Source organism: Cyprinodon variegatus, unplaced genomic scaffold (assembly GCF_000732505.1).
Source record: "Cyprinodon variegatus isolate N-32 unplaced genomic scaffold, C_variegatus-1.0 Scaffold908, whole genome shotgun sequence".
Classification (NCBI taxonomy): Eukaryota; Metazoa; Chordata; class Actinopteri; order Cyprinodontiformes; family Cyprinodontidae; genus Cyprinodon; species Cyprinodon variegatus.
Window position 1 is genome coordinate 90177 of NW_015151361.1, and position 10627 is coordinate 100803.

Here is a 10627-nt window from a genome sequence, read left to right on the forward strand (position 1 = left end):
CAGCCAGTCAGCCACTGGTAAGGGCTGTATCTTTTTCTTACAGTGTTCAGTGAAAATATCCCAATACATCGCAATATTTCAAGTATCGTGATGCATCGTGATAGAATCGCATCGTGGCATGTGAATCATGATTCAAATCGAATCGTGACTTCTTTGCCAATACCCACCCCTAGTCGTTATGGTCATTGTTGGCCTGGCTGACCAGGCAAGATGGCTTATTATGATAGTGGGAAGGAATCAACTCCATTGCTGGAACCTGAGTCTAAACCCTCTGTTTAAGATTGTTTTTTCTCTCTTAATATAAATGGCTTCCTTCAATTTGCCTGTTTTCTAAGCCATAACAAGGCTTTGTTGGGATACTCTATAAAACCTGGAACTTCCAAACTTGGAAAACAAAGTCCAGTAGTTTAACTTTTTGGAATGACTATGACCTGGATGAGTGAAAATCTTCACCAGCTTGTGACCGTGATATTGTAAGCTTGTGATTGTGGGTCTTTAAAGCAGAGAGGCGATGTCTGCACTGTGTTTAGTCTTTCCTGGTGTCAAAGTGTAGGAAAATAAATGGTATCTGTTAATATCATTTACTGGTGGAAACAAGCAATATTAATAGTCGATATCAGTATCGTCCCAGATTTCCGTCCCAAAAAAAAAACTATCAAAGCCTTGTCCCAAATGTCACATAGGCATTGTTTTAACAAAGCAGTGATAAAAACGTATGAGAAGCTGAAAATATACTTTTCTATAAATCCATGAGTTAATAAGTATCCAGCATATACCGTCCTGATATAATCAAGAGTCTGATTTCTCTGTGGAAAAATCTCTCGATAATTTTGAATATCAGTAAATAAAAGTCAGTCTCTTACAAGAATCTGCTTTGATATTCATAAAGCCTTAATAAAATAAGCCTAAGCACAGGTCTAAAAACAGAAAAAGGCCTAACATTAAGAACATTTTATGGATTTTTTTAAATCTACATACCAATGTGAGCTATAGCTCTGTCACATAAACATGAGATCTTTTAACAGCATAAACCTTTACCATAAACTTTAAAAGGAAGGTTACTGGGATGATTTCTGCTCTGTGCATTAAAGCCAATGATAATCAAACATCCTTGTATAAAAAGAACATCAAATGCCAACCCATAAGACTTGATAGGGGATTATAACCAGAGCAACATAAAGAAAAGACAATCAGAATGGATTACAGAATGTATTACAGTACGACAGATGATACACTGATAGATGAAACCTTTAAAAACTTTTACTAACTTGCTTCTTTTTAGGATTCAATCATTTTAAAATTCCTGCATTGTGCACAGAGATTTCACTGACACTAATAATGAGTAGATTGCTTTGACAAAATTATGCAACCCCCCCCTCCCCAGAGATAAGCGAAAAATGACAAGCAGTTCCACTTTCATGCAATTTCAATATGGCTTTAAGAAGATGAGTGGGTGGTAAGACTGCTGCCTTGGGTATCAAATCTACACCATGACCCATCCTGCTTTCATCCATCTCCAGTCATGGGGCTTCTACCATCTAAACAGAGGTTTTTACTTTATGAAAGGGAGCAAACGCAGAAAACAAAACAACAAATCAGAGTTTGGTAAGGAAAATATATAATGCAATAGATGTAAAATCAGATCTAATGTTAAAGACACTATACAGATTTTTAATCTCGCTTATGAAAAGGGACACAACAGAGGAGGAAATGTGACGTAAAACGAGAGGAATGATGGTATGGAGAGAAATAATGTAATGATAGAGTGGGCGGTGAGGCAGAGGAGGTAGCTTCACCCACATCCAGCACGGAGAGTGGGATGAGATGAAGGAGTTGAAAGAAGGGGAAGGGTACAGTTATATTCAAGCATCAGCAAATCAGCTCGGAAAATAGACAAAGCGAACCACAAATATACGATCACAGGGAGAGAAATCAGCATAGCAGGGCAGACAACAGATACATACTTATTCTTCTTGGTTGATTATGCTAAATAAATAAATAAATGCAGAAGGCATAATGACCTGTACATACTACATACAGCGTTAAACTGTCCTACACTGTAAAGTAGAGTGTCTTTGAAAGACTAGTGAACTTCCTCGGGCTATGGATATCAAAGTTCCTGCAAGGAAAATCTTTCATGAACACAAACAATAAAAGTTAATCTTACAAAAATATTTTGACATCAAAAGAAGAAAAAAAAGGTCTATGTTCACTCAGTAGCTCTTGATGCTCATTCCTGATCTTTTTCTGAAATCTGATCATTTTGAGATAGTTGTTTATTCTAATTAATAAAGATGTCACACAGCGGTGCACTATTGATCAAAGTTATCAATGTAACCATCACAAGCTTCAAATGCGGAAATGCGGTATTTGATACACTTTATAAACTGTCGGCTAGGTCTGCAATGTAGTACCACACATGGCAGTGGCTCAAGGATTAGGGTCAGAATTGGCTGTGTGAACGCAGCCTAAGAAATAATTTTCTTTTACGATACAGCTACATGCTTAAAATAATAAAAAATGGCTTTTAAGGGGTCATAAACTAGTATTTTATACAAACAGTCCTAAATTAGTCTAATATCATTTGTAGGGCTGCAACTAACCATTATTTTGCAAATCGATTTATCCGCAGAGAATTTTTTTGATTAATAATCAGATAGCAAAATGTTCCTTAAAGAAGATTTTTGTATGACAATAAAATAGGTGAAACTAAAACTTTTCCACTTGTGTTCTGGATAGAGAGATTAATGGATGAATTTTTTTTTTTTTTTTTTACAATTTTGATATTTTTACTGGAGCTGTTCAGTGGCACAGTTGGTAGCACTACTGCCTTGCAGCAAGAAGGTTGCGGGTTGGATTCCCGGCCCAGGGTCTTTCTGCATGGAGTTATGTTCTCCTTGAGCATGTGTGGGTTCTCTCCAGGTACTCTGGCTTCCTCCCACAAATTCTCCTTAGGTGTGAGTGTGAATGGTTGTTTGTGTTGCAACTGGCAACCTGTCCAGGGTGTACTGTGCTTTAGACAGCTGGAGACCCCCCACTCGGGATAAAGTGCATCATAAATTGGATGGATATTATTACTGCTCTAGGTTGATCGCTCTGTCAGGTAAAAGCATATTTTAGAATCTCTATACTCAGTTAACAATTTATCAATTACTAAATTAGTTGACCATTTCAATAATCGATTAATTAGATTAGATTAATTCTTTCAGCCCTAGTCATGTGTAATCAATTTAGTGGAATCTGGATCCATATTCATACCACTTCTAATAAGGATAGGTGGGAGAATTATACTTTGTGTATGTACGTTCATGTGAATGCATGGTTAGTAACGTTAGCTTCCTGCTCCCTAACACAATAGCTAAAAAGTTACACAAGCAGCATCACTTATGACCATCAGGTGAATCTCTAATTGTTGGGAAAGAGACGGTGGAGGGGATAGCGAGGTGGGCTAATGCTAGCATGCTTCAGTGAATAAAACAAATCAAGGATGAGGACCAAAATATGGAGAGCAGAAAACCAAGTCAGTCTTTCAATCTGTAGATACTTAGTGAAGCCAAACACCACCACACACATTTGAATATTAAAATGGGAAAACAACTTCAAAAGCATCTTTGTGGTTTTCTTATTTACAAACGTTATAGAATCTTTGAAAACTCTGCTTGAAACTACAACATCTATTTCAGCATCAAAATTAATAAAATTAATTTCTTACCCCATGAACACCAAGTGTTTCCTATTGGATACATGCAACCTCTACATCAGTGTGATACATTTGTTCTTAAAAAATATTTTTTTATCAAAATTCACATATAGTGAACAGAAAATCTAGGGGAAATGTCTAATGAATCATAATTATCCAAATAACTTAATGAATTTAGAATATTCAAAACCGATATTTGTCCCCATTTATCAGAATGTTTAATAAAAATATTAGTTTTGAAAATATTTTATTTGCCAACAATAATTTCAAGGTTTAGGCTTCAGGTGTGTTTCCAATTAAAATGTCCTTCTCAAAATATAACCCTTAATGCTGCCTGGAAATCACAAGATCTTTTTATTGTATTTTTTTTGTGCCACTGAGTTGTCATTTTCTATATTTGATGTCCGTTAACTTTTCATGTTAGCAAACAGAAAGTAGAAGTTTGCATGTTTGAAGTTAACACCGTCCGTAGCTAGAGGTGATTGTATGGCATTCTATCATTCAGCAGGTGACGGCAATGCCTGAGAGACGTTGCCGTGCGGCCAGGATTACAGCCGCACAGAAGAATGCTAGATGATGATGATGATGAATGCCACCTACTTTGATGTTTGATTCAACTTCTAAATGGCACTTTTAAAATGGTGACTTTGCAAAATCACAAGAACACTTTCACACTTGTATCTGTTGGGTGCTTTTGGCCAAATACAGTTTGGTGATAAAACGTTTTAACAAAAAGGGAAGGAAACAGAAAGGATGCAGTTCTTACTGTAGTTTAGAATAGCAAACAGCTGCGAGGTAATCCCTATACCTCAGCATTGCTACCAAAAAAAATAACATCCAAAAACCCAGTTGTAAAATGCACAGCCAAAAAGGGAAAGGCTTATCTTTAATGTACTCTCATTTGTCTGACACTTTGATGTTGATAAAATGTACTATGGGACAAATAAAATATTATTCTATACTAAAAAAGTAAAAAACATGGATCTGAAAATCAAATGTATAGTAATTATCTACAGTTTGACTAATGTCTTTAAAATGGGCTAGGTTATGGTCTCCTTAAGGCCAATACGGCAACATCTGCCACTAGAATGATTTTACATACAAAAAAAGAAAAACCTCTTTTCAAAATATAAAGAAACTAAATAGTTTTGGTGGTGATGAAATAGGCTTAGGCACCTCAATCTAGCAAAACCTTGTATAAATTGGTTATTTTTCCAGACATTAACCTGGATTTTAAGCATATTTCATGAGGTTGTCCATCCATTTTCTGACACCCTTTATCCCGAGAGGGGTTGCGAGGGTGCTGATGCCTATCTCCAGCTGTCTACGGGCGAAAGGCAGGGTACACCCTGGACAGGTCGCCAGTCCATCGCAGGGACAAACAACCATTCATTCACACACACACACACACACACACACACACACACACACACACACACACTCATACCTAAGGAGAATTTAGAGAGGCCAATTAACCTAACAGTCATGTTTTTGGACTGTGAGAGGAAACTGGAGTACCCGAAGAGAACCCATTCATGCTCAGGGAGAATATGATAACTCCATGCAGAAAGACCCTGAACCGGGAATCGTGTATTTCATGAGTATTTTTCCAAAAGTTTCATCTCATCAATATGTGTGGGACCACTGTCAAAAAAACTGCATCCAAGGTTCAAACCATCCATTTAAAAAAAAACGGTTATCAAAATGAATCCAGACTCAAGCATTCGTTGACTGGAAACATGACAGTCCAAAGGGAAGCCAGTAATACACAAACATAGAATGAAATAAGCTAGAAACAAGCTACTAGTCCAGAATAAACCCCTGTGGTCTGGACTAAAGTTGGCAGCTTCTGAAGAGAGGATTAATAATCAGAAAAGGAAAAGATTGACAAATCTGACAACATTGTTGTTTGGATTGTAGTCCAGATAAAACTTTCAAACCTCAGAACACTATAGCCACTGCCAAGCATGGTGGAGGTAGCGTCATGCTTAAGGCATACTAAACTGAATAAATTACAAATTTTCAAGAGAAATTGCAAAACGCACACATTTATGATAATGCTGAATTTGGTTACTTAGTTAACAAATAAATGTATAACTTTTACACTTTATAGGAGGTATTTTTCAGATTTGAAGGAGTTAATTTTTAAAACATGCTGGTTACTGGGGTGGGGAGTGAATTTCCAAAAAGTTGATGCAAAGTTTTATTTCCCTTTGATTTACAAATCTTTATTAAAAAAGAAATAAGACTGAAAACTTCCAAAGTATCAGGGTGCAGCTGATTATAACAGCTTTTAATGTCCACAAAATAATATGGTTGTAATTTTGCAACAAAAAATTAAAATTCCTCTCAAAAGCCAATTAAAAACTGCTGTTTAAAATAAAAGTGGTGCTGTGATGTTGTTATTCAGGTGGAGAATCAGAGGACATCTATAAACAACACAGCTGCCCAGGAAGGCTTTCTGCTGCTTTTCACCTCAACTTTGCTGCGTGGGTGTAAACATGATTGTGCTCAGAGGAAAACTCCTATAATGACATAACTAACACGATTAAACCACCTTCAATAATCATGGAGCTAATACTCACCCTCAGAGCTGCCAGGTCTATGTCGTCCAGGCTTCGCGTGGGGGCGTTTTCAGACATAGCTGGCCAAACTTATGACGTTAGCTAACAAGTTAGCCACTTATTAGTAAAAATAAAACAACTTTGACGATGAGAATAAAATAAGTGGCTGCCTCTGGGGCTAGTCTATCGAGGTCATTAAAGCACAGCTGATTCAAGATATGAATTAACACTTTAGTGTCGGAAATCCATCGCAGGAGCTGCCGGAGACGCACCCAGCAGGCTAGCTTCACGCCAAGAGCTGTAACGTTAACAGCAGTTGGTTTACAAAAAAAAATGTCAGCTACTGGAAAGAATAAAAAATAAAAATCCGAGGAGTCTAAAATAAGCTTCGACAGCAGAACAGAGCGTCCCAGCTCCGAGCTAACAGCTGGTTGCCTCTAAACGCACCTCCACCTTGATGCGTTCATGTTCACAAGACGCCGCGTCTCTCCTGCTGCTGCAAATCATCCCAGCTTGTAATAATAATAAAAAAAATATATGATCTAAAAATCCAAGAAGGAAAAAAAAACCTACCAGATGTAATAGAGAAACACTAATAATTCCGCCTACAAATTTACTGGTATTCAACGCAGTATTTTTTTTTTTTATTAAAAGAACGCAACGTCTGTGATGTGATGGCGTCCGGGTCCGTCCGCACCAGAACCGAACGTCAAACTAACACTAGATCCCTACAGGGAAGGGATACTGCAGTTAAATCAAAGCGGCACAAATAAAATAAAAAAATAATAATAAAATAAAAATCAGCTCCCGCCGTCTCTGCTTGCCAAACTTTATACGAAGACTCAGGAAAAATATAATCCCACTTTTTTTTCCCAGCAAAGTAATCAGAGTAACGACTCAGGTGTCTGTAATCAATCCGTGGCTAACGACGCCGAGCTAACAAGCTAAATCGTCTTTTTCCTCAGAATAAACTTTCTCATTCCATATTTTTCCTGTGTTGACAGTCGCGCCTAGCACTACCAACCACCCAGGGGGGAGAAACACAGCCAGGCTGTGTGTTTAAGACTAACTGGAGCTCTCCTTTTCCTTAAACTATCGTGTCCTTTGGCGTCCAGTTCTGTCGAAACTGCGGTCCAAAGGTACCAGGTACGGCGAAGCTTCTACCTGCGAAACTTGTTATTTCGCCATGTTTTGACTCCCAAGTCCAGCCTCCTACTTCCAGCCAAATGCAATGACGATTGGCTGCGTATGCAGCACTCCTCAAGTGTTTTCTGCTCCTGGAAGGGACTACGGAGGCGCACAAGGGACAAATTAGTATGAAGAAAAACAAATACAGAGTGGACCTTAACCCCAGTTGGGCTCATTCATTCAAACATACCGGACCACACCCTAAAAAGTTAATAAGCTGTTCAAGTTTGGCGTTAATGATTGAAGTATACCAAAAAAACGAACCCAAATTTGGTCATTTAAAGTTATTTACCAGACTACTGGTAATTAATTTAAACTCACTTTTATTAAACACTAGAGGTGGGTACTCAACGAAGCAAATAAGAGTTTAATCTGAAAAACTCACACGAAGAGAAAAGGCAATTAGGAGAAATTTAATGATACAGTTACTTTGTCTTTGGTGATCAGACCTCGGCAGGAAACATAGAGCTTAATTTTGATAGATATGCATGAACAGGAGCAAAGATTATGGCTGTTTTCTCCCAGGCCTGAAACTAGTGGTGGAGTGGAGATAGATGAAGTTGGTCAGTCTGTAGACTGCTAGTTAGCGAGACGGTATGCTGAGCTTTATGGGGAGATCCAGTTGATTGCGTGATACTAGGGCTTCCCTCAGGGACCTGGACGATGGAAGTCCAGTTTAGAAAACACAGGCTGAGAGAACCGGTCCATGATGAGCAAGCATGAAGCAACAGTGGAGAGAAAAAACTCCCCGTTGGGAAGAAACCTCTGGCTGAACCAGGGACAACATGGGATCTTCTGCCGGACCGGTTAAGATGTGACAGGAAACGCAGTAAGAGTCCGGGAGGAATGACACTGATGAAGCTTTAGCTACGATGGTGGAGGAGGGGCTGGAGGTGGGTTGAAAAGGTGAACAGGAGCAGATAAGTGCGTATTGGAGGCCCTTTAAGATGAACTGATTGGCTTTCGAGGAGGTGTGGTTCACAGTTGATTGGCTGTGTCACAGGTGGATGTAGGAAAGCAATGAGTTTCTTCAGTTGAACTTCTGCCTAGGCTCCATTAATACTAATTTATGATAGTTTAACTCAAGTAAAGGTAAAAGTGTTTTTTGTTTAAAAGGTTACGGAGCAACTGATCATAACATCTGATATTTTAAATTATTTTATTAAAACGGACCAAAATTTAAAGTTATGCACAAATTCTGATATTTTAAGGACTATAAGACAAGAAGAAGAAACACTCTTTGGATTACATTTTCTTTTTTCACATGAAACGTTTGAAACCAGTATTATATAATATTAGCATGACCACCAAATGCAACAGTTGGTTCAAGTAATGTCCTTTTCCGGACAGAAGAATAGAATTTGAATAATTTCAGAGAGGGGTACTCTGTTGGAAAAAGAGTGGCCTCAGCTGAAGGAGTTTGCCCTGTAACCAGCGAGCTGTTGGTTCAGGTGAGCCTCAGGGCTGTGGCTACAATGTAACTTGCCACCATCAGAGTATGTAAAGTGCTATATAAGTACAGGCCATTTACCATGCTTTGTAAATACAATTCAGTCAAAAGTTATATTTTATACAGCAACAACCAGGTCCTTTAAAAGTCTTGATAAAGCTTAGATCATTTACATCTTGGAGAGGGTGCAAGATTGGAGATTCAAATCTTAGAAACTAAAGCCTCTTTTATTCTAGACATGTTCGCAGCTTCTTTTGCTGCACGACATTCCTAGGAACATTTGTTACTACACAGACAGCTACACATGAAAAAACATGGGGGGCAAGCAAGAGCTATGGGTGAAGGTTTGCAAAAAAAAACACAAACTTAAAAACATATTTTGTTTTGGCCCATAATGATCACCAAGATTAAAAAATTGTGAAAAAAATGTAAATAAATTACTGTCACACTTTGGATGAAATGAAGAGGCTTTGACAATGTTGGTAACAGCTTTGTTGTCTACAGCCCCCCCCACCCCCCACAGAAATGTGTAATTTCTGTAAAATTGTGACAAATTAGACGAGTTGTTCTTTCATTTTTCAGCATCCACAACAAGGGTTTTCACTGCTCAAAAATGTAACTCAAAAACCTTAGATTATAGAAATATGTTAAAATGTTACTCCCTTTATTGATGTCACCCAATTATTTCTGGTTCTGTTTTGTCATTAACCCAAATTACAAATAGGCCTACACACAAAACAGAATAAACTTTTTCTTTATGAAAACATAAAGAAACATATGGAAACATATTATTTTGTGAAATCATGGCATATTTGACTACCAAGCTGCTTCTTTATTGTAACTGGACTTAAATTTGTTGAAAAGTCTCTTAAGCAGCTCATGATTGCTGCATTTGCCTTCCCATTAGAACAGATCATGTGTGTTTTCAAAAGATCATTGTTGTTTTTAATAATTCATGATTCACCTCTAAAGAGTTCAGAAGAACAATCTGGTGTATGCATAATTCAGATCGCACAGCTCTAACCTGTGGATTACCCTGGCCATTATCTATAAAACTATTTTGGCATAAAAAGTTTAAATTACAATTTTGAATGTTTGGAGTTAAAAACAATTTTTTATCTGATATCAGATAATATTTCCGGTAGCTAACTTTTTCTGCCATCTTTGTCAGGTATAAATCCTGAGGTCAGAGAAACTGAAGCTAACAGCTAGTTAGCAAACTTTAGCAGCAATGATTTTGCTGTGTGAAACTCTGAAAACAGATCATACAACACATTCCCAATCAGAGAAGCGGGTTTAATAAATACTAGAGCAGTTAATTAATTACTATTATTATTTTTTGAACAAGCATGATGAACAACTGATAAGTGAAGTAGTCGTATTTAACCATTCAGTTAATTACTATCTATTGGTCTACATGGGTCAGTTCTTTTTTAGAGATGATTATTTGTTTTTTGTAAATAATCCCTTGTTGTGAATCTTAAAACAGTAAAAAGACTCAAATAACAGGGCTAATATAATAAATTATATATATATATATATATATATATATACATATACACTCACCGGCCACTTTATTAGGTACACCTTTCCAACTGCTCGTTAACACTTAATTTTTAAGCAGCCAATCACATGGCGGCAACTCAGTGCATTTAGGCATGTAGACATGGTCAAGACAATCTCCTGCAGTTCGAACCGAGCATCAGTATGGGGAAGAAAGGTGAT

At 37.5% G+C, this 10627-nt stretch overlaps 1 protein-coding gene across 1 annotated transcript in view; it reads right to left on the reverse strand.

Annotated features, from left to right (window-relative positions):
* The window catches only part of mink1 (misshapen-like kinase 1), a 46363-nt gene extending 38854 nt beyond the window's left edge, over positions 1-7509 (reverse strand). Inside the window, exon 1 of the mRNA XM_015398045.1 lies at positions 6286-7509. Coding sequence (XP_015253531.1) covers positions 6286-6342 — 57 coding nt within the window. The 5' untranslated portion in view covers positions 6343-7509. The remainder of the gene's footprint in view (positions 1-6285) is intronic.
* Positions 7510-10627: the final 3118 nt, after the last annotated feature.